General features: G+C 45.7%; 1 protein-coding gene across 5 annotated transcripts in view; it reads right to left on the reverse strand.

The window, feature by feature from the left end:
* Window positions 1–27,718, reverse strand: part of agrn (agrin) — a 194,681-nt gene that overhangs the window by 24,629 nt on the left and 142,334 nt on the right. For all 5 annotated transcript variants that reach the window (XM_053849443.1, XM_053849446.1, XM_053849444.1 and 2 more), the window contains 14 exons: window positions 24,959–25,156; window positions 24,683–24,883; window positions 20,135–20,277; window positions 19,756–19,861; window positions 16,989–17,099; window positions 16,319–16,483; window positions 15,155–15,298; window positions 13,508–13,632; window positions 13,280–13,385; window positions 9,772–10,167; window positions 8,012–8,137; window positions 3,060–3,187; window positions 572–686; window positions 7–126 (listed from right to left, as the gene is read on the reverse strand). In XM_053849443.1, the coding sequence (XP_053705418.1) occupies window positions 7–126; window positions 572–686; window positions 3,060–3,187; window positions 8,012–8,137; window positions 9,772–10,167; window positions 13,280–13,385; window positions 13,508–13,632; window positions 15,155–15,298; window positions 16,319–16,483; window positions 16,989–17,099; window positions 19,756–19,861; window positions 20,135–20,277; window positions 24,683–24,883; window positions 24,959–25,156 (2,184 nt within the window). The remainder of the gene's footprint in view (window positions 1–6; window positions 127–571; window positions 687–3,059; window positions 3,188–8,011; window positions 8,138–9,771; window positions 10,168–13,279; window positions 13,386–13,507; window positions 13,633–15,154; window positions 15,299–16,318; window positions 16,484–16,988; window positions 17,100–19,755; window positions 19,862–20,134; window positions 20,278–24,682; window positions 24,884–24,958; window positions 25,157–27,718) is intronic.

A 27,718-nucleotide genomic window follows, 5' to 3' on the forward strand; every position in this document is an offset into this window, starting at 1 on the left:
TATTACCGTAATTATTGAAGCGAATATTCTCCTCCTCTGGCTTGGAAACAGAAATGCCGGCGTCTTTGGAGGCCTTCAGCTGCTTGATCAGGTGCCCCTCAATGTCCTCCACAGTGAACCGTGTATCTACAAGAAATAAAGAGGTGCAGGTGCTGAGCACAAGGCCTCGCAGGAGCTCTCCAGAACAAACACAGGACCTGCGCCTCTTAAGTCGTACAGTAGATATATGAGAAAACCCTGCGTGTGACAGGCTGAGGGTCCCTGGGGTTCACTTGTCCTCCACCTGCTGGTTGTCCAGCTTTCACCAGATGAATTGCTCTCATAACGTTCGCCGCAGATGTTCGCTTCAAAGGCCACAAAGGACGGCCACTTAACAACACCCGTCGCCTAAGATAAAAGTGTGAAGGGCACTGATCACAGCCCACATGACGGGAAATGTGTTGAGAAATACAACGCAATTGTTAATTTAAGCTGAAATGAAATTTTAGAATAGTTTTAATGCTTCCAATAAAAATGTGAACATGACTAAAATGTCAAGCAAAAGTGAACCAACACTGCAATGCTCACTCACCTGGTTTAAAGTGGGCTTCCACAAAAGCCAGGATGGAGTTGCTGGGCGCCAGGTTTCGAACGCGAACGCTCATGAAGTCCTTGCGCACTCCTGACTTCCTGAACAACTCATTGAGCTGCAAAAAAAGAGGCATAAGAGTGGGCTCAAGAGTGGACATGGAGGAGGAGAGACAATCGCAAGGGCGAGTAATGAGCTCCACGATACACACAAGTCAGGCTCAGAGCAAGGCCTGCTGCCATACAAGGAGAAACCTGTTGCCATTTCCTGAACCACTGGCATTTGGGAGCAGGACGTGGAAGTCATTACGGGTATGAATTGGGAACGAAGAAACATTATGCCTGATCTCATCCTCTCTGTGGTGGCTGCGGTTTCATGAAGAACTGGACTGAAGAGTTGCTAAAACAGGCATTATTCAGAAGGTCTATTTTGGGGCAGGAATTAACCAGAATCTTATTTCATTGTTCAAAACCAAAGGCTCAATTGGTGAGTTTGTAGCAAGAGGAGATTGCTTGCTGTCAAGTGGCACGCCAGGCTTCAGAGGCTCGCCCTCTCCGAGTGTTAACAAGAGCACACACGTGCACACACATTGCTGTGAGGTAGTAGATTAGGTCCCGTGGGTGCTACTGACAGCTGGTGGATGCATAATGTGTCGACACACACGCACATATATGAAGCTCTCACACACTGGAGAACCTGCTTCATCATTTGAGGAGAAGACTGGGCTGACTACATGGGAACCACACCACACAATTCCCTGTTGTGAGTCACACTGAGACTCCTCAAGTCTCAAGGGTGTCCGTGGCCTCTCAATCATTTTTCATTCCAGCCAGTTTCTATCACTTATCCAAGTCAAGAGGCGCAGACTTTCCTCTACCCAGTGACCTCCTCACGCTTTTCCCAAGGCAATGCAGAGACATTGCATTGCTGATGTGTTCTGGGCCTCCTCAAAGTTGGCATCCTAGAAGGGTTCCACCCCATCTGGCATGTCTCCATGAGGAGGAGCAGTGCTTTAACTTCTGAGTATCTCCGATCTATCTCGAGACTATCAACAACTCAGATGGAGAACACGTGAACAAGCAGGATCCCATCGACCTCATTCATGTTGTGAGGACTCCTATTGTTGCCACCTGTTTAAACCCACATGGTCTCCTCTCCTTTCCCTTTCTGCCATCTCCCACCTTGCTTCTGCGTCCCAATCCACCTATGAGTCACGGCTGTTGAGTCGCCTCACAAAACCTGGCAAGCCATTTCGTGAAGAAAGACAGGTTGAATCAGCAGAGATGCCTTTACTCTGACGCTTCTTCCAACATTTTAGCCCCTTAACTTCAAATAATGCTCAATACCTAAGACGCATTGAGTTGAAAATATTAATTTGTGTTGAAAGAAAATGGATCCTTTGATCACCTGGATAACTAAAAACGTGCCACAGATATATTCAAGTTAAAACAAGATCAAGTAGTTTCCCACTGACACAAGAGTTCCCTAAGATCAAAGAGAGCCTATATGATTTCTAATATTGCTGTTTTCGTCTCAACTCCTGTGGTGACGGCAGACTGTATAAGCAGCATCAGAGGAGTTAATTAAAAGTGCAGTGAAACGCCACCCCAGCGTTGGTGTGTGTGCGGCTCATGGCAAAAACACAAGCGGAATGTATGAAACTGACAAGCAGCATTGTTCAAAAGCTCTTCGGACGCGTTCTTTCATTTCTGCTTCAAAGCGTCAGTCGTTCATGGTACGCGCTGGAGAACAACAAAACGGGCTTGGAAAAACTATTCTGACAGATTTCTGAACAAAGTTGTGGAACTTTTCTTCACTCCCTGGTTGAACTGCACCACTGGTTCATCCCCATGAAAAATTGAACAATGCTGCGCAAACAAGAACTGTTACACAGCACGGAGCTTTGATTTCCCCTTACAGAATATTCATCTAACTAGAGGTTTGGCTTAAACAACCTGCCCTGGGACCCAGACTCGAGCTTTTATTTAAAATGTTGCGGTACCAGCTCAGTCACTGGCATCTTTATTTACCACTTTCATTTTAAATATCCTTTAAAAAATGACTTCTTCTTCATCTTATGCATAGATACGAAGGGTGTGTATTATCACAGTGAGTAAATGTGTTTATTTCAAGATACATATAGATGAGCTTGCATGCAATAACTGACTCCACTGTTCCGATTACCTTTCCTCCGTCGTATTAATATCCATTTGTAGAGAATTTTCTGTCTATTTGTCAGTCTATCATGGTGATATCTACTGCTATCTGATCATCAACTGTTGCAGTCCATGATGGGATTCAAAGTGTGATGGATCATGGTGTTGCTAATACTGCGAGACATTAAGTATGATTGTTGGACGTGCACGTTATGAAGCCATTATATTTACCCTCCGGAACACTGTATAGCTCTGACAGTGACATTTAATCAAGTTAAAACCAATTCCTTACTGGGAGTAAATCCAATTTTAGATATTAGATTCACCGCACTTACAGCGCTCTCGATGCTGCGGGCCGTCTCGCCGAACAGCTCTGACTTTGGATCCTCCATCTCCGGCGTGTAGAAGATTTCCTGCCCTTCCACCTGGTCCAAATGCAGGAAACCGCTGAATCTCATGGTAGCTGGAGAGAGAAAGAAATATTGATTCCTACATGGGCTTTTAAATTTGCTGAAGCCCGTCCACCTCTTTTGGGAGAGTAGTGCCCGTTCCAGGTTAGTGATGGTTGGTGTAAAATAAGGGTTAGTGCGACTGTTGCTGAACTTCTCAAAACGGCTGTGGCTGTAAAAAGTGCTGGTGAAGGATGTGCGTTGTGAGGAACTGAAACAATGAGGGGGGGAAAAGATAAGCTGGAGGAAAATGGGCCAGGTTTTACCAGACGGAGATTCATCCCAAAAGCTGGCCGAAGCACGGAGGGCTAAGTGAAGAGACAACAAGTTAGAAACACAGAGAGACAGGCCACAAGCTCTGGATCAAACATCTTTCAGGTTGTCTCAAAAGTGCCTCCCTAAGCAGGGAGAGACTCTGTCGGTGAGCGACCTTGAGTCGACAGAGTCCAACATCTATCAGTGCTCTGTAGGATTTGTTTGCCGGAGAAGAGAAGAATAAAGATGAGAGAGCGTGTGCGTGGGGCGAGAGCGCGTGAGACGCTGATGCTGAGCTTCCACGCCGCTCGTAATCAACAGAACAAATTGCCCAAATCAATCATGGCTCCCCCTTCCTGCGCAGCGGCAGGAAGAAGGAGCAGAGCACTTGTATGATTATCATGAAAGATAGCCGTAATTGTCTCCTTATAGCTGAAGAACAGCGACTGGCGTCGCTTGGTGAAAACTGCATGCAAAGGACAGCGGAGACAGCAGACACTGCCCCATCATCCTCTGGAGTTCCTTTCCCCGCGAGCACACATCAATTCCGAAGAAGGGACGGCGGCCATAAAACAAAAGCAAATGGCTGCGGTCAGTAAGACAGGGTTGGAGGGAGGGGAAAAGCACGGCAAGGCAGATCAAACTTTTCATCCGCGACCAAGACGCACATCAGAGACGGCGATTTTCTCGCTCGCTGCGTACGAAGTTGGAGACCGAGCCATAAAAAAACCATTTGATGACCAGATTCAATTGGAGCTTGTAATGCATGTGAGCAGAGCCATAAGGAAGAGTCTACAGTGGCGGTGGCTCAGCGGCTCGCTCAAGCGCCCAGGACCATTTATTGGTCATTACCTCTGATGTCAAACCAGGTATTACCTCGTGGCCTTCAGCAACAACACATTAAGCCATGACAGATGAGTGCTCCACATTCAGTAACACGCCCGAGATCTTAGATAACTGTTTCAGCCGGGGGAAAAAAAACACTCTCCAACACAAACCCAATTCAGATTTCTCAGCAACAATCGAACTTTGTAGCCTTTTTGATGCGAACGTTGGAGGTTGGACAATGTGATAACAGCAGTATAATGCCCCTCTTTACATTCCCACCACGCCCAGTTGCCTAGCAACCGTGTTCAGCCGTAGGAGATGCTCTGAAACATGAGCAAACCAGATCAGTAACCTGACATTTTTACTCAGTAACAAAGTATCACGGCGGGGTCGAGCGTTTAAAGTCAGCAAATTGTCAATAACCAATTTGTGCTTCCCGCTGTAATCATGCAGTCGGAGCAGTATCTCATTTTAAAGTCACGTCACAAAGCTTACACGACCAACTGTATCCCTTTCGTGGGACTGGGGAGGCTGCCTGCCCCGCGCATTTTCTCTCCCTTTTATTTGCCTCAATGTAATATCTTGTGTTGCACTTTGGGTCTCAAGCGGCGTGATAAAAAAGTATTTTATGTACAAAGTTTGTTGAAACATTAAACTGACACTATTAAGCAGACATATAGAGCCTTAAGGTACATGCTGCACTGATGTCAATGGCGAGAACGATGGAGTGATTTTTATATTTCATTAGCAGGGAAGTTAATGATACCACGGTGACACTGAAAGATGTTTCTTACATTCCTTATATTCTTGTGTTCCCTTATTTTGCTCTTTAAAAAATAGTAAGTATTTGCCATTATTGTAAATGATATGATGTGTAAAATGCAATTGTTGACATACAAAAACAATCACCAACAATAACCACTATGAAAACAGTTAGTGAGCAGGTTCACTTTCACTTTCCTCAGTTGATTTCCTGCTCAATCAGCTTTTATAGTTGGGGTGTCACAAGTAGCCTGACTGCTGGAAGAGTTTCCGTGGCCACGCTTTATCTTCGTTGACAAACCTACTGTCTTATGTGGCTGGCACGGCAGGTGTATTGGCATCTCAACAAATTTGTTTTAATAAGGCTGAGGGTGACATCAATAGCGCTGGACGGAATGAAACCATCTGATGGATAGTCTTACGAGAGAGAAGCGTCACTTCACTCCTAATGAGCGAGGGATGTGCCGAGATGTTCTCAGGAGAACAAAAATATCCAGCCAATCGATCAGTTCATTGTGCCGCCAGCTTTTATCGGTGGCACTCGAGCTGACGGGAGAATTGATCTCTGGTGTACATCATTGTTGACAATTTGTAAGGGCTGCTGTAATTCTAACACAATACATTATTTGCTCTTGTATCCCAGATAAATACCAACAAATTATGGCAGACTAATTTCACGACAAGAAAGACACGTTTTAATGTGTTACTCTAACTGAACAATGTAGTCCTATTGGTCTGAGAGTTGTATGATACCATTTTTTAAGGTCACGCACTTTGGGGAGCAACAAAAATCTTTTACGATGAAAAGACTTTTTAAAGTCACAATTGTCCGTGTCCGCACTTAACATGTTCAGCTCTATTCTACTCTCTTGCCTGCGATTGTCCAGTTACACCACATATATGACAGGACTGTTGGAATGTGCCACTGCATTTTCACCTCATGTTTGTCACATCGCACCACATATGAAGACATGGTTCCTTCTCGTACTCTGGCCTTCTACTATCCCATTGGTTGCAGAGTATTCGCCTCTTTTCTTCAATTATCTCTTTGCCCAGACAGTTCAAACTTTCAGAGCCAGTCATGCTAAACCGTTTCCTGTGAGTTGTGTTTTGCAGATTTTTTAAAATTGCTTCTGGCACTGTGTACGAAGTACAGGTTAGAAGTCATTTCGCCTTCATATCGACTCAGCGATTCCGTGGTGCCACTATCAACATCAAGCTCGCAGCCTTTTCATGGCCCTGGGCCATCGCCAGTCCAGGTTAACTCCAATTGACTTCCATGGCAAATATAAGTGAGTCAAGATTTAAAAAGAAGAACCCTCATCCACTCACCACATCTTGCATGGTTCTTTTGAAGAATAAAAAAGGAGAACAGAGATAAGGGCGAGAAAGAGAATAAGGAGCACTTTATCTATATGAAGCCGGCCTGGCGGGAGCCCCTGATTGGTACAACTGCTCCGTCTTGGCCTTTGGTTGTTCAATTCCTGAGAGAAATGAAGCAGAGCACGACTAAAGCCTGCCAGTTTGGTCTGAGAGAGAGAATTCGGTTTTGATATAGATGAGATATGGACAGAGAAATACAATGAAAGGTGTGTGTGTGTGTGTCCATATATCTGAAACCATGCGGGGAACTTTCTTCATGTGGTTTAGGGTTGAAGAAAAAGGGCAGGAGGTCTGTCAAAGAGGAACAGTCAGAGAATTCACTGGGAATTTTAAAACCAATTCCCCTGGTTTACTGAGGTCATTCAATCATTTCTAACCTCCGATAATTTATGCATCTGAAGTTAAGAGAATATATTCATTTAAGTTGGACGGTTCTCACTAAGCATTAAAAAGTAAAATCTGGGATGATGCTTCGAATAATAATGCTCATAAATCTCCTCACTTAACTTTCTAGATTTAGGATTGACATGTCCAGTAAGGACATGCAGTTCGGGGCTGCACTGTATGGAATAATAGAGGGTGGCTATTCAACTTCATTTCTGTTTCTTTTCCACAGAATTTTCACCCTGATAAATCAAATGACACTTTGGAAATGTTAAGTCTTGACATGTTTCACAATATTTTGTTTTAATCTCCAGCAACGTGTAATAACATTGAACCCGCTCATAATACCATTCAATCTTGACAAGACCCCTTTGGTTTCAGCTGTTTTCAATGTAAATGCCAAAGCTACTGCTTCACAGGCTTCATTTTGATGCGTGTTCATCAGATCTATTGAGAGAGCAAAGACTATTTGCAGAGTAATAAGATCAGAACACATCACACTGTATCACAAAAAGTACCAACTCTCAAGCACCATTATTGGTATTCAAGTCCAAGTGGCTCTATTATGTGGCCTTCTTTCAGATAAAATAAAGGACATCATACCAACGTTGTTCTTTTTAATTCAACAAAATAAAAAAAGTCAGAATTATAAAAGACTGATAAAAGGGAAGATTTATGAGTACAAGTCTGTACTTTGTTCTTATGAATTTAGAGGCTATTTAATGATTATTACAACACAGCAGATGATAAATAAGTGATACATTAGTTATTAATGCAGTGTGTAAAAGAGAAACTCTGTGGAAACCCTTCTCCCCTCTGGGGTTGTCTCCACCACCTTAACCTACCCTGACCATCCTGCCCATCTTCATGTCCTCCTTGATCACATCAGTGGTTGTCTGCCTCCCTTTCTTTGACCTGGTGCTTCCCTTTCCAAAGTTCCTTATCCTTCATGTTCCCTGTCTCTCCTCTCCTCAAACCATTCTAAGGCTACAATATTGTTTTCAGAGCTGCTATCATATAGTAAGAAAGGCTCAGTATAACCATCTATGACAACATTAATCTGTAATAACCCTCATGAAGAATTCAAGGTTGAAAGTATGGCAACACACAGTAGTGCAACAACCAAGCTGAAAGCAATAAAGAGGCGGATGAGCGGTCCGACCTAATATGATATCCCAAGGTGAAAGAGACTCACATCTATCAAAGTCACAGTCTGAGAGACTTACGGGGACAGTTGGTGCCCTCTGGAGTGCTGGATGCCGTCTTGCCGTCGGGACAGCAGCCAAACTCTGTGTTGTCACACGAGGACCGCTCCTCAGCTGCGGGGACGGTGGAGCTGGCCACCTTGGGACCTGAGGGTGATACACGGGGGCTTTTAGAATTCATTCAACTTGAGACACCAGAGTCAGAGACCCCTGAGGGGGATAAACGCTTCAGATGACTTGAAATCTTCAGCCTCGCAAAGGTTAACTTTGCTCATTTGGGATCTGAACTTTCTGTAGTCTGAAAGTGGATCCAAGCGGCAGGGAGGAAAGATTAAATAGCATTATTGGACGCTTTTACTGGTAATGTCATGCACTGAGCACTTTAAATGATGAGGGATGTTAAGTGCAGCGTGCTCATTGGCTCAGAGTTACCATCAGTGTTTCCCAGAGGATAAGAAAGGTGGATGTGTTCACTGTATCTTGAATATTAAAGATGGCTGGCCCGTGGAAGTGAGAGGGATCAGGCCTGAACCTTGGACTTTATTAATGCGGCTGCTGGTGTCCTGGTCTGAGCCATCCATTTTATGACCGCGAAGCGATCAGAAATAATCGCGGTAGAAAACAGTTAACGGCTAAACAAGTCGTAAAGACGTCAGCGGCGAGGGACACCCTGCTCAAGGACTGAGGGTCAAAGGAAATCAGAGAGGGAGGGTGGAGTGGGGGGCAGGGGTGCGGGCGAAGGAGGGAGGCGGGGGTTTATAGGGCATCTGTTGGCGTGTGGTCTGCAGATTTACAGATGCTCAGATCGCACTGGAGGGGGACAGAGGGCAATGTAGTATAACAAGTGGAATCTGAACGACTCCATAGGGAGGCAGGGGAGTTAAGTTAAATGCCGACTCACGCACACATTCGTAACAGGTGGCTACATAAACATCAAATATGAAAGCCGGTTTGGATTTTGCAAAGAAGCCACACAAAGTAAAGGGAATGTCAGGGACATAACAACAGGACAGCTGGGCTACTTGTCAGACACGCTATGAGCGGCGGTAAGACCACGGACAAGTGTGAATCTCCAGGGGAAGGATGAGGGAAGAGCAGCGGAAAGTGAGATTCCTCCATCAAGCCTGTTATTGAAACCTGACAGATGAGGAGGTAGCGAGAGGGGGAGAAAAAAACAACAACAAAAGATTGAAATATCTCAACCATACATTACTGTCAATGGGAAAACAAATCACACCAGACCGCAGCAGTCTGTAGGCCACGTCCCGTGAGACTTGGCACCAGTCATGTGACAACATAATCAGCCTCTGCATTCTCTCACACCTTAACCTCGCGGTCAAATCAGCCTGTCGAGGCTCCAGAGATCCTACGATACGGACCGACGGTTTCATCTGTCTTGCTGCAGTGTCGCTTACAGAGGGTTTGTTTTGCTAGCTGCAGCAAGCCAGCGAGCTAGTCAGACGAGACAGAGAGGAGCATGGGCGATGTAGCAACAGTGAACCATGCAAATAGATTTGTGTCTAGTTTGAAATTGAGATAGTTCGTGAGAGCAGATGAACATCCTCTGTTGACAAACTGTATCTTCCCCACATGTTTGACTTTCACAATGTCAAACAAACTATTTGCATAAATATCTAAAAAGCTGGAACTTTTTTTTATTTTTTATAACAAAAACAAAAATGAGAGCACGAAAATGTTGTCCACCAATCACATGGCTGCTTCATACCCGCCCAAACACACGAATGAGAAGCATCATGGTTCATGAAGTGAAAGGGATTTACCAACAGAGTCCTCTGCCTGCTGACCGCTGACCTCCGGGGCAACGCCGCTACCTGGTTCTTGCTCTGGCTCCTCCTCTTCTCCCGTCTGATCATCACCACTTGGATCGCCGCTGCCGGACTCCTCATAGGACGCGACAGAGGGCGCGGCGCCGCTGTGGGATGGCGAGGGTGAAGGTGGCGGTGTTGGTTGAATGTTGATGCGGCGGTGGTGATTTGGTGGTGTGTGATCGTGGGTGACGGTGGTAGAGGGGGTGGCGGCCGGCGGCTTGCTCTTGGTCTCTGTTCTTGGAGGCGGAATGGCCCATACGATGCTGGGATGCAAGGGGGCAGGCGTGGTCATGACGCCGTAAGTGGGTGGGTTTGGTGTGGGTCGATCTGCCCGGTCAGTGATGGTTTCTGGCAGAGGGAAGGGAGGAATGGATGAATGACTGAGCAAAGATGAAAATGTTTTGCATCCCCAACTCGCCAGTCAAGGATTGTTTCGACCAGGGGCCTCAAACTGATCCACAAAGGGGCCACGCTGGAACAAAAACCTGCACCCACTGCGGCCCTTTGAGGACAGGTTTGAGACCCCCGGTTTGGACTATTCACAAGCATGTCTAACCCTTTTCGCCGAAGTCATGACGGAGCTGAAAATGACTCACACACACAAGGGAAACCTTGGAACTGATGAAATGTCAAAATTACCGATCTTATGTAATGAAAGAACATCCATATGCAGCCGACAGAATGGACTTTTATTCCCAGCACTGTGTCATTTAGCGATGCTGCCCACGCAGGTTAAACCATCAATGCACGGTGGCGGGCGAGAGGATGTGCATTTCAACCATGCATTTGTGTGCACTTGGAACATGTTTGTGTGTTTAATTCACACACTGCCAGCGCCTATGAATTATAGATCCATATTCAAATGCTGCCCTGCAGAAGCAAAGCTTTAATCACCAACAGCCAGAGCCTTTGGTGATGAATGATTGATAGAAATGGGGCAAAAAAAATCCAGTTTAGCTCCAGCTTCAAAGACCGCGGCTTGCGGAGAGCGTGAGCATCCGTCAACGCCACCACAGTGTCAACAGATGCGCACAAACATGCAGCAAAAGAGGCTCTCTGAGAGAGCTTCATTACTAATGCAGAAAGCTTTGGTGCAAAAGGACAAACTGTCTGTGATGAAATCCTGATAAATAGGACAAAAACTCCTGAGGGGGAAACCAGCACTTCACATTCCGCCAAGGCAACCTGCCGTGACAATACTGAGCCTCCTACTTTACTTCTTTCCTTCCCAAGAGTAAAAGATGACACCAGCAGACGCCAGAGAAAGATTTGCGCCTCATTAAGATTTGACAAACATCATGTGTAGGACTTAATTATACAGACATAATCTTCTATTTGATGGCAATTATTTACTGAGGTGTGAAACGTGGCACCTACCGCGGCGGGTTGAGAGACGCTGGAGGTGTCAGCTTAAGGAACAGCAGATATTTGTATGGAGAGCGATTTGGAGTGCTGAGCAAAGAGCAGCGATGCTATCATGGAGAGGGGTGGCATGCATTGCTTTTCCTCTTGGCTACACCTGCCACTCAGGAGGCCGGCTTAGTGTCAGGCCGCACTCAGAGATCTGCCAAATGTGTGCAGGGGAGTGTGCACCTCCCGCTCAATGGCAGCAAGGATGGAAGCAGAGCTCTCCGTGTCTACATTTCCCTCACCTAAGCAATGGTCCGAGAGCGATATCAGCGCTCCCGTCTTATCTGTAGCCGCGCGTATTTACTGCTGAGAGGTTGTAACTAAGACTGTTGGTAGCCCGACTGAACTACGAGAAGCAGAAAGCAGAATAAAGGACAGGAAGGAAAAACAATGGAGCCAACTGCCTGGAAGAAGAAAATGATTGCAACAAAATACCAAAACAAAAGGGAGTTTCGTCAAAAAAAAAAACGGATAATGATTGTTAGAAGTCCAAAGGGAAGCGATTGAATTGCAAATTGTGAGAGCAGAGTAGAGACAGAATAATGACAGAAGATATCAGGAGGTGGAGGGGAGGCGGAGGCAAGATGGCGGACTGTGAAGCTACAGGTCAGCATATGGGAGAAACCGGTCCCTGCCAACTGGTCATATCCTGCGGCGGCACCAGGAACGGTCCAATGCACTCCCCAGTCAGCTTGTTTATTCCCCCATAAACTAGATCTTTTCAGAAACTCCAAACAACTTAGCTGAGCATCTGCTGCCGGATAATGAATTTCTCCTGGCATTAGTGGCCAACCGTGCACAAATCATCATCCTCATTTAAGCAAAAACTTTCAACAGATCAGTGACATTAGAGTGGCTCATTCGTTTATAAAAGCCCTTGGCACTTGCTCTGAGCAGAGCACCAGAGCAGCGCGCCCAGCATTTGCATGCGCAGAAATGAAGCCGGGCGTCTGGAAGCGCTACGTGTAAACAGTGGGGGTGGAGGGCGGCGGGCCGGGCTTCAGGCTGGTGAGGGGTGGAGGCAGAGCTAATGCTAATTCGCACCCAGCCACACGTGAAATGAGCTCAGGATCTCACCCTGGAGCAAGCCACGGTGGCAGAGCAGCTACCCGCAGAGCAACCACATCCGGGGGAAGAAATGAAACATCCTCTGCGGGGACCAACGTTGGCCTGTCTGGTTCTCCCGAGGGTCGGCACTTCCTTCATCGTACAGCGGTGTTGGGTAAGGGATTATCACACGGCCCACCTCGCTATTGCCAGGCAACAGCGAAATGTAAATCTGGAATGGATTTGGGTATCTTCACCAGGTAACCCAGAGCTCCGGATTTGTAAGTGCAAGATGTTGAGGGGCTTATTAAAATCCTCGTGGACCTCGCCCTGAGCACATTTGAATGATTTTTGCTCCATGTTAAATTTACATTTCAAGTCAACAACTTTTTAGTTGCAAACAAAGGGTGATCGGAAGGAGCTACCCTCAGATGGATACGCACTCTCTCACTGGAACTGACCTGGCGGGACGAGTCGTGTCATTTTGCTCCAAGCTTTTCACAATTTGGGATATCAGTTGTGGCTCAAGACCGAGATATTCTGTGGACTTTCTTGTAAGCTATTTGTAAAAAAAAAATGTAAATTTATCATTTTTACTGAGCCTTAATATTTTAAAATTTCCTTGTGTATATATATATATATATATATATATATATATATATATATATATATATTTCCACTTATTTTTTTTCCCAAGATTCACATTTTCTATTAAACTATTGTGTAGAACCAGCAGTAAAAAAGAGTAATTGCCCTTGTTTATATGATACAATAATATGGGCAAGACAACACCTGTATAAACGGAACCGAGAGCGTACAAACAAAGCTGTCACTACTGTTCTGTCAAGCAGCAAATTACACAGACATTACCTGCAATATTTAATAGGGAACATCTAAATCAGAAAGGTGTAGATGTGTGGATATTTTTACGTGGTGGGTCATTATCTTGAAGTCACACAGTTCACTTGAGGTGTGACTCACTGAGGTTTTCCAGCAGGCTCACCTGTGCACTGTCCAGAGTGTTTGACTGTGATGTCTTTGTCCTGCCTGCAGGCGATTGTGGTCAGCTGGCACTGATCAGCATAGGTCACCCCATCTGAGCCGCACACCTGCTCCAGTGACAAATGTGGAGAGTGCAGAGATTAGAACACATGTTATCTCCCCAGAGGAGACTGAATCGATGGCATCGGAAAATGACGCCAATCCAATAAAGTCTGTTTGAAAGCCGCACCTTGGTTTTGTTTCTCTCACTGCAGTCTGGCGACGGGCACTCACAATGGGCCTGACCGTTTTCCTCGATGCAAGAAGCTCCAAAATGGCATGTTAATTCTTCACATGTTTTGGGGCCCTCAGTTCCTGCGAATAATAAAATAAAATAAAAAAACTGTCACAGTCGGAGAGAATTCTTCCTCATGAATAGCCAATTTCATCCAGTATTCTTCTGCTCACATGTGAACTGCGCGCGACCCTGCGTTTGTCTCCCTCTCAGTATATGGCGGATATAATATTCCGTTAGAAAAAGCTCATTGCTGACAAGCCAAACGACTTAAAACCCTTTGCCATATATTCGTTTTGAATCTCAAGAAGAAGTGGAAAACTTTTCTTCAAGTCAGAAGTTTCTGCAGAGAACAGAGAATATTGTCGGAGTAGTGCAGAGCTAAGCACGGAGGATGTGTGAAGGTAAGCGCCCGCGACATTTGGGCTCTGCCATTTTCTCCACACATATCTTCCAGGGCATTCCAAAGAAGCCTTTGAAGCTTTGAAATGTCTGCAGCAGGAGCTCGCCATCCACCTGCTAGGTGCTAAGTAAGGGGGCTTTGCATTGTTGCTACATCACACGGGCTCAGAGTGGCCCCCACCCTATGGCTACAGCTTTCATGTGCAACCTGCTCTCAGTCGCTTGTCCTTTCATCTGAAGGGTGTGTGTGTGGCCTAGTGCCCCTTTGGTGCTCTGGGACTGCTGGCTTCATTAAGTGTTTGACTTCCAGTCGATACTGTATGTGACAGTGTATCTTCATCAAGGAGAAGTGGGACCCCCACCTCCAGCTTCCCTGCACTGCTCTTTACCTAGTGTTATCTCTGGGGGGGTCATTACCTATCCAGGTAATCGATAGTGCTTGTGCAGAAGTGCATCATCCAGAGAATAAACAAAAGTATTGAATTGATCCAAGTGCATGACACTGAGGCAGTAATCATCATTGACTATAGTAATGCTAACAAAGCATATTGTGGCTGTTACAGTTCAAGCTGTCGGATTTTTTCCCATCTGGTTGTCTGAACATATACAAGTAACATCCGACTTAGGACCTGCTTACGTCAACTTACGTTTTTTTTATTTTTTTTTTCCAATGTCTGGCACCGCAGGACGTAGAAGCCTGGCATCGCGTACAAGAGTTACGGCAGCAGAGTATCCCAGCATCTCACTCTCACACAGCCATCTACCACTGCAGTAGCACCTATAACCCTTGCGTTGGCTATTTTCAATGGCATTCGATTTACGTCCCGGTTGGTCGGAACTGGTAAGTCGGATGTTACTTGTATTGTAATACGGCTGACAAGACAGGTAAAGTGTTGTGTTTTTAAACTATGGAAAGCAATTGTGGGAGGTGAAGAAGAGAGTGAAGCCAGGGTGGAGACAACTGGCTTGAAAAGGAATCTTAATGGGACAGTTCTAGGAAGGAGAAGATTGGAAATGAGTCATCAGAGGGACAGCTCCAGCTGACAGAGAGACCATATGTCTTGGAGACATTTAAAGGGGAGACAGGTCGGACAAAGAACAGGACAACCAATGAGGTTCACAGATGTGACTAGATAGGATGGTTTTTAAATAGCTAAACGGGACAGTTGCCAGATCACTCCCAATCGCTCAAGTCTTTACCTTTGTCGCAGCCGTTCATGCCCATCTTCTCTCCATCTGGACACACGTTGCACCTGATGCCCTTCACCCCCGTCTTACAGGAGCAAAGACCCGACATCTGCTCGCAGTCGTCCCGGACAGACCCGGCGGCGTCACAGTTACAGGCTGCCAGCAAATAAAGAAGACCTATAAACCTTCACATTTAAAACTCACTTCTGACTCACTTTTTTCACGTTGGGAATCAGTGTAAAGCCCGGGGAAGACATCAACCCCGCCATGTTTCTGGACTCAATAATGCATGTCTTTCTTTTCCTCCTTGCCCCTTCAATCCTCTATTGGAGTACAGCATGCTCCCTGCTATCAGCTGGTAAACCTTGTTAAGGTCAGGGCACGGGTGAGGCTCCTGCAGGCTTCCTGCTGGTGACTGAAAATGCTCAACAGCTTTGGGGGCTGATGTCCTATGATACCTCAGCAGCAGGAGACGGAGCCGGCCACTCCATTGCATTACAACTTGGCAAACACCAAGCCTCGACCCGGCTCTCGGCAGGAATACAAATGAAAGCAGGTCATTCCACGCAATTCCGACACAACTGAAGGGCAAAGTAAAACATTTGAGTTATATCTAGTGTCGTTGAGTTGGCTGGTTTACGAATAAATGAATCCTATTGCGTGCTACGTTTGTTCACAGCTTTTTCAATTTCAGTAACAAGCCTTATTGTTTGAGGTGTATAATGAAACCTCACACGCTCTGATGTGTTAGCACAGATTCCTGTGTGTACAGGAGGTCTGACAGGCAAATCCCAAAGACAAAGAGTGATTACTACATTTATAAGACCATGGGCACACACATTTTAAAACCTTGTTCATGTCCATGCCTTTCAATACTAGCAATGATTAAAACATGATCCATCTACTAATATGGAGAACGGCTTCCGATTAGACTCTATCTGAGAATATTTCAAGGGGTAAAATAGACGGTGGATAAATGATGTTGCATGTGACGACTTAGAAGCAAAAGCAAGAATCATCGAAAGCCAGGTTTAGAGTGGAAGAAAAATCTTTTAGCTTGAATGAAATCATTTGCAACAGGACAGACATTACCCTGTTCTTCGAGCTTCATGAGTACATGTTTACCACTGTTATGACAAGCAAACAAACACCAAATGAAAACCCAAATCTCCTCACGTGTGCAGCCGCTCATGTTCTCAGTGACAATCCCGCGGAAGTTCCAGAAGCCCGGCTCGCAGCGGTCACACTTCTGTCCCCCGACGCCCGGCTTACAAGAGCACTGGCCGGTGGCTGGGTCACATGTCCCCTTGTAGGAGCCGTAGACGTTACACTGACAAGTACCTGAGCGGAACCAAACAACACAGATGTCACTTTCTGACCCTGTCTGTCTGAGAGACACTGATCTCCATGCGAGTGACAACAGTTCAATACCCCCGGCTGTGATGAAAAGTCGGCATTAAAGATTTATGCTCAGCTCAAACGGTGGGTAAGCTCAGTTCCACAAATAAAATGTGGATAAAGTGTTCTTCGGTGACTTTCCCCTCCACTAAATCTGTTTATCCTTTTTTCCATGCCTGCATTTTCTCCATCCGTGCAGCGGGTTCTTGCAAGGAGCAAGCGGCAGCATTTTCTCTCCCATCTGCGCGCTATCATTCGTGGAAATCTTCAAAAGTTACAATAATTATTCATTGGATTAGGATGAAACGTTTTGGCTCTGCAAAAATCGGCACTGTAATTACAGTCAAGGACAATACGCTCAGCGTGCTGAAGCAGCCTGATGGTATCTTTCCCTGAGTGCACATAATAAGCACAGGACAAACACAAGGTGAAAGTTCATGAGACTCACTGGGGCAGCCAGCCAGTCCCACCCCTAAGGCAGCCGTTGCATTGTCCAAGCAGCATCCGTAGGTGGACTGGCTGCAGTGTTTCGGGGCTGTCAGCTCAGGTGGGGACGTGTCTGGAGTGGCGACAAGAGAGAGGGATTTTTAATCATTAGGATGGCGATGACAAGTTCACATGGACAATAAAATCTGCTGGAGCACCAGAGTTAGAAACGCTGGAAGCAGACTCCATGATAACAATTCCATTTGCAACCTCCACAATGGCTCATAGAGGGCGAAGGAGGATGATGCTATTACCTCCAGCGCAAACAAACAATAGTGCCGCTGCTGAATCGGCAGTAACTCACATTTACCACCAACTAGGAAGGCGAGTTTTCCTCATTTGTGTAATACCATGGATCCACGCGGCTGACACACCGGATAATATGACGAAATGTGATAAGCTGTCTTCCATATTTTCCAGCGCAGCCATTCAAATTAGCAGCTCTGAATGCATTCATATTTCCCCCTGAAAAATCATTGGGAAATTGGCGGAGAACAACAAAAGACACAGTTGGAGAGAAGAGAAATTGCAGAGGCTTGCCAGGCTTTGGAGTGAGAAGTAAAGTTGGTAAAATGGAAAGCAGGGATTTTTTTCTTCCTGGGCTCTTTCTACATCTATTGCTGCTCTGAATACTCCAGGCTTTCCATTTGGGGACAGACTGGGCTGGTGATTCACACGGTTAGTGGCGTGGATATGAGCTGATCTAGTGATGATGCACTTACACCAAGCGAAATACTTGGTTACGCTGGGCCAAAATGGTTGCTTCAGCGTCATGAATATTCACCTAAAATAGTCAGTGTCTCAAACAAAACGCAGTGTGAACTTCAGAAATATCGATGCGGCTGCTGACATTGTTGACATATGCAAACTAGACGGCGTTGCTTTGCACCTCAGCTGTTTTGATAAGTTCGGGAAGTTGAGGTCAAACCAAGTTTCAACTTACATAACTAATACGGAGGGCAGTGAAATTCCCAAAGACCTGAGTTTTTTTTTTCTTTTTTTTTCCATTAGCCAAGCGGATAGGAGAGCCCAAAGCCCTTGTGCCCAATAGAGGACTCTTCAAAAAAGGATTGATTATCCATGGACGGTCGCGAGGCGTGACAGTCAGCGCCAAAGGAGTCCAGCTTAGGAGGAATCTGCAGGGGGAGTCTTTGAAAACACGCGCAGCTTCCCTCTTGCTCACCCTCTCCATCTTTCTCCTGTCTGTGCCCACGAGGGAATCAAACGGGGCGGAATGATCACAAGAAATCCCTTAAGTGCCTTTTGCTCTGCTATCCAGCCCACGGTAACAGGCAGGCAAAGCTTTTAATTTAACATGAAGAGGAAGGAGTCGAACATACGCCACCATCTGATAAAAGTCCATTTACTTACCGAGGATTTAAATCTTATAATAAGGGAGGGGGAGGTGGTGCGCTGATTGTCCAGAAGAAAGATTTGGGCTCCTTTAATCACACGCCTGTGCAGTTAAAGTCGTGGATTGTTGGAGTTGGCGCGGAGCTAAACACATCCTTCTGATTCGCCACAAATTGTAATGCATTTGAACGGCGGTGGAACAAGATTTAAACCAGTTGCAGGAGCACTTCAGAGATCTGGGGTAGCATTGAGGCCATTTATTTGGACTTACAGACGTAAACATCACGGCTTTCTCCCGAGAGTAATGTTTTTTTTCTTCTTGTAATGTCAGAAAATGACTTTCCCATGACGACCTAAGAGCACGAACGTGGGACTGAAAAGCGTGAGGTAGCAAGGCACAGGATCTTATCACAGTCGTGATTGGGTGGTGGAGGTCCAGGCCATCCTGGATGGTCTGCAGTCCATCACTGGACACCAATACACACGAGTAGAACTGCAATGCAATTCAATGTTTAGTTCCCAACCATGGGAGGAAGGCCAGAGAACATTCATCCATGTAACCTTGGCTTACCAGCCATGACCTTGTTACTGAGAAGCTTCTGATAGAATAGAAAACCCAACATAGAATTTTGACTGTATATATTCATCAATATTTGTAAACACTTATTTCTGTAATCTATTTTATAGCTGTTATACCTGCTGTTGTGTAAATCCATATTCCTAGTACCAACATTCTTTACATAAGACAGGTTCCATCAGTGTACTACGTTACTTGGGCAAGGTTCCTATGGAACAAGGCATATGCACTGTGCATGTACTGCAACAGGTGAACCCCCACTACAGTCCACATTAATGGAGCAGCCCTTCCATCATCTTTCCATCCAACCACTCACCCATCCATCTTTCCACCCGCCTATCCATCCACCCACTCCCCAATACATCGATCCAACCATCCATCCACCCATCTAATCCATCCACAGAAACCTCCTGCCTCCATGTGGCAGAGCAGTAGTTCTGCTTTGAGTCCCTCCAGGATTGCTGAACTCCTCACTCCATCTCTATTTGGCCACTCCATGATGTCATCCTTTCGGTCACTACCCACACCTGGCAACCCCACAGCTCGAGTAGATCGCAGAACCTGGGTTGACCATGAATCAAGACCATTTTCTATCGACCTTTTGTGTCTTACCAATTTCAACACATGTTCCACCCTTTTCAGCTTTGCATCTTTTGTTTTTGGCGCCCCTGTGTTTCACAGATTTGCATGGTGAAACCACATAAAAACAACAGATGTGTAACACAAAAACACTCAACATGGACGACATGAATGAGGAAATGAGTCAATGCCAATGAGTGGCTGCTGTGAATGCACCGACCTGCGCAAGCTCCCTGGCTTTGAATCAACAAGTGCTGCTGTTTGTCACATCTGGTCTTTTTCAGCTCACACTCATTGTTGTACGTTTTGCCATCTGAACCGCAGACCTAAAAAAAAAAAAGAAACAGTGTTGAGTGATATTGTTGTAGCGTTCTCCTTTGGTGCCACTGTGCCTCGAGCAACGTCACAACACGATTCATCACATCTGTACACGGAACAAATGTCGGGGAAACTGTAAGAGGGAATTTCATTCATAAATAGCAGGTGCAACAAAGTAATGGCGTGGGAGTCTGCGTGAGTCGAAAGTCATCTGCCGCTTGAGACCAAATTAAAAACCCCATCAGCGACAATTGTGTCAGTTATATCATAATCGAGGTTACCAGGTTGAGGGGGACACTGTGACAGGTGAAGTCGCACAAACAGCGGTCGTCTTCGGCATCCTCGTCCCACGATCCGCCAAACGTCCGGCAGCGGTCCTGTTCGCAGCTCTCAGCCCCTGAACCGGATCCTCCTGAACCACAGTCTGCAGGAAAACACACACCCCTTCATCACCTGCCCGTAACACCAGGTAAACAAAGACTTTAGATGATATTTCCCTTTAAATGTGAGCGATAAAGTTTTAAAACAGGCACCCGGGTCGGAAGAATTTATATTCCAAAGCGCCAGATAATGACCAGCTGCTGCGAGGGCAAAAGATTGACTAACTAACATCTCAGCTCCATAGGCCAGTCTTCCTTTTCATGTCATTACTTTACAGACAAAATGCAAAGAGAATTAGTAACGCTGGACTCGGAGGGTGCACCCCGAACCGACGACAGCACCTCTTCATGGGTGCCTGCCTTCTAATATGCTAATGCAAATAATTGCACAATGTTTTAAAAATCTAATTAGAAAGTTTTCGCCAACTTCCCGATGACTGTTTCAAATGAACTTCTTTTAATTAAAGCCAAGCGAGGCCAAGAGGAAATCCATAATGATCAAGCAACGTCTTCCAGGACACAACAGCATCAAGAGAGTCAATCCACAACAGGAGCAAAAGGACCTTTTCCAGGAGGCCTTTTTGCCGATTCATTTATGTAAAACAAATCGGCGGGATGTTGTGGCGTGCATCGCCGCTGTCCTGAGGGAGACCAGGGGAGTGCGCACCAAGAAAGGGAGTGAAATCAGGTGGTGCACAAGTGTCAGACAAACAGAGATTTATCCGCGGGGGGCAGGCGTGGGGTTCATTTGACTCAAATTTGTGATTCAAAACAGGAAACAATTCCACTAAAAGCTCCCAAAGCAGCAGAGAGAATAAAAAGCATCAGGCAAACAGGCTAGTTCGGCTTGTTCCTGTCTGCTTTCAGGGCTTATTCAACTCTTTGAGTATTGATGCACCAGGTCTAATGGTGGAATCAATGTCGTGGTGATGGAAGCAGCCTTTAGTATAATTTGTCTTCTAAACTAGATTATAGAGGGTCACAGTGCAGAGGAGGGCGGATGACGCTGTGGATGCTCTTTGATGAAGCCGCTGCAATAGTCTGTGGCGGCTTTGAACAGTCGATATCATGGTGACTCCTTTACCTCATTAGTAAGGAGACAACGCTGGAGCTTTGCATCCAACTGAGATACCAACCAAAACACATTGGCATAAATAAATCCACCAATGAAACTTTTTTTTCACACTATATAACCTTCAGAAGTCGGGGCTCTTTGAGACGATGGCCATGCTTTTGGTGGCAAAAGGAAAACAGCGGAATATCCAGCGCTAATGGAACACAATTGAGAGGGAGATGGTTCTCCAGTCTTCCATATTGGAGAGTGAAGGCAGCTCACTGGGATTTATGAAAGAAAGAATCCAGCAGCAGGAGCCCGTTGTGACAATCATTTCTGCCCTGGACTCTTGGTGACGTCAAGAAAATGAGATTTACAACACACTGTGACAATGAAGGCCCTTTGGAAGGGTGAAGAATAGCCACAGTTTCGACCTTACTGCTTGGCGTCCTGCTTACCCAGATGGGAGTGGAACAATCACTCTGTCAACACCCAGTTGAATAGAGCATCAGAGTTGAAACAAGCTGAAGACACTCAGTGACATGCAAAAACCATCACACACTTGTTCAGCAAGGCAGAAAAACACGAAGCAGAAGCCAATGAATTCCAGGGAGGACACCTCACAGTGCTCAGATAAATAAAAAAAAGAGGTAAGACATTAGAATTGAATAAATAAAAGTGAAGGTCCTCATTAGCTGTTAGTCTTTGAAGTGCCCACCACCCGCGTTGCCTGTGAACCTTTCAATTAATCCAAGACAGCGACAGTACACGGCCTATTTTCACTCCCGTTCATCCTTTTATTTCTTTATCATGTCAGGTCTGTTTCGCCGTGGGTGCTCCATTAAGGCAAATAAGCGTGGCGCTCAGGAGAAAGAGCATACAGCTGGACAAAAGAGATGTCATTGGTGATGTTGGTAACCTGGAAGGGGGCGACACCAATAAACTTATGATATCATGACCCACGTTGACGTCAGCTTTAGAGTCCAAACAAACAATCACGGCATTTTACTGTGAAAATGATATATGGCGACGACCTTTACTTTTTTTTCCTTCGCTATTTGTCGTGCAACCTGCTCTTGATGGATGTGAAGGCACCTTGTCCAAATAAAGTCCCAGCAAGATTGAAGGGGCGAGTGCGAAGTGGAAAGGAAGGATGAGGTGTTTGGAGGTGGCAGACAGAGAAAAGCAGCTTTGTAGCCTCAACAGACTGCTACAACCTCAGTGATAGATGGACTGAAAAACAACAACCTGCTGATCTCACCTGGCCATTCACTTCCTGTCCTGACTTTCTTGATCCACTCTCAGTGGTGTAAAAGAACTGCCTGAACTCAAGTAAATATTTATTAAATGTCAACGTAAAAAAAAAAAAGGGGGCCCGATGCTGATGGCAAAACGCTGCTCTCAGTTGCCACTCTGTCAGTGTCAAAAAGAAGAAGCAGCGGCCAGACCTACCAGAGTGTGAAATTAAACAGGTGATAAATTTGACTGTATGGCCAACAGTTGGAGCGCTGTCATTTTTCATTAGTGCTAAATAAAAGGAAAGAGAAAACAACTTCCATTTTGATGCGCTGCACCCTCCTTTTCCTCAGCAAGACTAATGAGGATGGTCTCACCGTCAGCTGCATGTACGCAGATAAATCAAGTCAGACTAGCATGGCATAAGAAGTTTGGATGATGGAAGATCATATTTTTTGACTGAAGTCAGAAGCAAACTATGCACAAAGGGAATTAATAATGAAGTCTCCAGCAAGATATTGCCATTTCTGCAAGATATTATCCTTATTTTCTAGTCATATTAACTGGCTTTCACTCTAGTATATTTCCATTTGCACAAATGCGATTGATCCAAATGCATACACAGAGTATCTCATAGGTCCTCAAGAGGCAAGAACTGGCAGACACTACAGCAGTTTAAAAATTCATTTTGGTTGGAGGGCTAGTTTGGGAAGGTAGTTTTCATTCTCTTGTGTGAGTCTCAGTCAAGGTCAGACCACCAGGCTGCTCCGACCCAGACTCGCTTAAAATGCCTGGACACTGCAGTGCTCAACTGGCAGATGAACAAAATACTAAAAGTTGGGCAGTGAAAGTTGTATTTTAACAAGCGTCATAGCACAGAAATTCAAGTCCACTGCTAAAAGGAAAATGGGGTTGAGTACTTTCTCAGAAGTCACACAACTAAAAAGTCAGGTTCGTCCACACCCCAGGTAGGTCTGGGTAACACTTGGTCGAAAATTGATCACAACAGGGCAGGTGTTCGCCCATGGAGGGAAATTGCACTGATGTCAGACTAACCCTTGTCTGCCCCCATTTTGGAAAGCATCATGCCCCCCGCTGTAAAGGGGAACGATTTTGATGGAGCGGAGCGCACAACGTAGAGAGATGTGACTGGCATGGCACGATGGGGCGCAAAGGAAGAAAAAAGATGATTCTATTGTGTAAGTCTGATGGTTTTCTTTGAATCAAAATGAGCAAGAGACGGGAAAATAGCAGAATGCTCAAGGGGCAGCGTGAGAGAGAGAATGGAATTCAACATTGAGGCGCCACGAGCATTGCAACACCCCTTGGGAGGGAGAGGAGTGTGTTTTCGTCAGCTGTCACACACCTAAAAGACAATGTGGAGCGAGCGGGTACAGTGAGTCGGCAATGTGGGAATAGACTTGTCCCGTTTCTTCATGCTCTACATACAAAAACTCTGGTTCAATAAAGTGATGTGAAATCGACGACATGAGGCTTTGGCGGCAGGACTCGCCTCTCAGGCCTGGGGCCACTGTGGTAGACAATGGCGGGAAGAAAAAAGAGCAAAGAAAGGCAAGAACGGATGGGCACCCCAGGGGAGCAGTCAAAATGAAACTAGGCTCCTCTCATCTCAATTTGCTGTGTCCTCTTCACTTTTCTTTCCTCGCGCCAGAACCCGGCGCAGGCAGTCGTAATCTGCTCCCCTTCACACCTTGTCAGAAGACTACGTGTGCAGTGAAGGCCCACCGGCCCGTGAGGGATTCACTCGCCACCGTCTGCATGGCGACCAGTTGTTTTCCTGTTGCTCTCTCAGAAGGCAGACCCGGCGGGAGAACAAGGTAACTCAGTGGAGTCCATCAGCCAGCTATGATTTGCACAGTGAATTGCAGGAGACACATACTGTATTTGAGGGGAATGTCACAAGCCCTTTGACAAACAAAAGATCATTTGTTTACATCTATCTCCTGCAATATATTGTTTCAAGTGAAATGTTCTGGACCTGCAGTGAGCCTTAGCTTGCTGCTGGTGGCGTTTGCATCATTATTAAAACCTCACACATGACTGAATGCAGCACCACAGGCCAGTTGATAAAGATAATTACACCATTTCAATGGACGACTGGTTAACATAATCGCAGCGTTTCAAAGCTCATTTCCTACCTTCATCGCAGCTGCCGGGTTTGGCGACTTCAACCCTCGTCTGCTGCTTGCAGGAGAGCATGCGGAGTTCACACTCGTTGTCGTACGTGTTTCCGTCACTGCCGCACACCGGAGAAAGGGTCTCGGCCGAGCACTGCGGGCACTCGCACTGATTCTGAACGCACACGGCACCCCAGGCACAGACAGTGTTCCCGCACGTCTCTGAATTGGAAAGAACGGTGGTCAGTTATGAGCTCAAACATGGACGATAACTCAAGGCGGGGGCGAGGAACTTACTGCACTTCCCTTGGCTGACCACTTTGAGGTCAACTTGCTGGGTGCAGGCGGCCACGTGCAGCTGGCACTGGCTGCTGTAGGTGTTGCCGTCGCTGCCACAGACAGGCTGGTGCGACTCCACACACTCCTGGGCGCAGACACACGCTCCGCTCTGGGCATCGCAGATCGCACCAAATGAGCAGTTGGCACAGGCCTTGTCTAGATGGCGATAAAGTAGAAGGGGTTTCAGAGGCATGAATATTAAATGAAGTATTCACACATAAAAACCATCAATGGTTGCATGGCAATATTTGTAAATATGGACCTCGTGAAGTGATGAAGAGAAGTCGAGTGTCAACGACTACCGCTTTAAAAACTCTCGCTCAATTGAGCAAATCTGTGGAGTCACGTTTTGAACATACCACAAATCTGAAGTTTTCACTTGAGGTGCACTACAGAGCATATTCCCTCTCAATACACCTCATAAAAGGATGACTCATACACTTGTGCTTCAGCAAGAGCCACAGTACCACTAATAAAAAGCAGGTCCTCAAACATGTCTTTGAAACAGAATAAATCTTCTCAAAAACTATGGGCAGTGACAAAACCTAGTCTTGAAAATCCAACAGGACATCACCATCAACAACAAATAAACTGAAATTTAAAGTGACTCTCAAGTTTCAGCCCTCTAAAATCACACTGCCACACCTCATGTGCCCAGAGAACACCGTATTCCAAAGCCACAGCGAAAACTTGAATAGTTTGATTTGATGAGAACGGATCTGAAAGATGACAAGAAGGTCATTTCAGGTGAAGACAAGACTCCAGAGGAGCTGATCTCCTGAGCATGCTCCCCCCAAAAAAAGACAGCCTGTGCAGGGATTTCTGCTCCGAATGAAAAGGGAGATTCTTAATCTATGTGCGCTGGTTCTGGCTATCATCCCCATCTGCTAAAGATACGCCTTTTTCACTTTGTAGCAGAATCTCACAGATGATATCTGCACTCGAAAGGGCTGAGAGAGCTTTTGAGACCCTCCTCATTAGCTGGGGGATTCAGTTGGACCATCTCTTAAGAAATTGCCTGCTTCAAGAGCCAAATCTTCCCCAGAAGAACATGTTCAGGGAGACCTATTATGCTCATCTCCAGCTGTATATTTCTTTCCACTGGAGTAGCTCTGGATGACTCAGGGTTGGAAAAACACAGCTATTTATTTCACAATGGCTACTTTTACGGAGTTCATTCCTCTCTCTGAAGACTTGAAGTTTGCCTTGTCTCTTGAAACTTTGTCACTTCTGCCTTAACTTTGCTGAGTAGTGTCAAATTTAACATAAGCTTTGCAGAAAAACACCCCAAATGGATGACCGATGTTAAAAGGCGACTGTCTTGTCACGGAGGCGCAAAGGATCCAACCAGTGGATGTCGGACTTTGTCAACAGACAGCGGCGTATGTACCTTCTCTCTGACACCAATTACTTGCGTTGTATTAACACGGCTCACTATCACATTCAATTACGGCCACACTATTAACCAGGACTGATCTAGCGCTAATTGAGAGAGGCGAGGTGCACGCTAGAGGCTGCACTACATTTGTTTGCTTATTGAGCTTTAGTTGTCATCCAATCATTTTCGCGTGTCCAACCACTTTTAGAATGACCTGCCCGTCCTCATGAGACGTATGTGATGTCATACAAGATTATGTTCGGATGCTGGAAAACCATTTCCTTTTCATATAAATATACAATTTTAAGTCACCGTGAAGAATACTCCGAGTTTTGAATTAAGTTGCCGCCCAACTACATTCCAAAAATATACACAGATTTGTGTGACGTAGAGTGGCTGCGGTTGTCATAGATCAGCTGGTGTAGGCTGAGAGGCGTCCTTTATCTGGCTTCGTGTCCCGATAGCACCCCTTTATCAGCCGCGGGCCTGCCGTACCTGCTTCTCCACGCTGCCTGATTCTCCAGACAACAAGCTGCAGCAGCGATAGATTCCAAGCAGGAAGATGAGTCATTTGTAAGAATTTGATATGTTCGCAATGTTCTTCTTCTTTCATCTCTTATGGAGCTGTTGAAGGTTTCCAGGGAGGAAATGTGTTCATCCTAATGGAGCGCTCACAACTGCCAGGTAGCCCTTTTTAAGAAGATGGTGCTTCATCCGCTCCATTTTTTTTGGTTGGATGACGAGAATATTCATCACAGTTGCAGAATGTAATCTGTGCTAAACGCTTCAAAGCAGTGTTCTTTCTTCCTTTCCAAATTAGGAGTGAGTTCTTTGCTGAAGCAGTTTTAAAAAGCGTAGTTCATGAACTCTTGGGAGGATTTAAAAAATGCTGGTGACTGGAGCGACACAACTACTCAAAAGTTGGCACCCTGACTTTTAACCTGAGCCACCTGAGACCAGAGTCGGTGCCTCAAAGGCCTGTGGACTGTTAAACGGATAATTCTTCCCCGGTAAAAACTGCGTTCATCAATTACCAATGTTTGCTTGTCATGTTCCTGAAATGTTCTGACAATTTCAACCAGCACAGAACTGATAAAACAACATAATTGCCTCCACGAAAAATAGCTTATACAGCCTTTCTCTCACAAGTCATAAATGTTCCCATCAAATTCCAACAAACAGAAATAATATCTCCCCAAAATGCTCATTTCAGAGATTTAATGAGTTAAATACTAATTACTTCGACATAGTCAGCTCTGGCAGTCCTTGTGCGTTGGCAGCAAAAGTGACCTACATCTGCAGCAGAAAGAGCTGGCAGATTAGGCGACTTTTTTTCTTTT

This window comes from Synchiropus splendidus, chromosome 18 (genome assembly GCF_027744825.2).
Source record: "Synchiropus splendidus isolate RoL2022-P1 chromosome 18, RoL_Sspl_1.0, whole genome shotgun sequence".
NCBI classification, from domain to species: Eukaryota; Metazoa; Chordata; class Actinopteri; order Syngnathiformes; family Callionymidae; genus Synchiropus; species Synchiropus splendidus.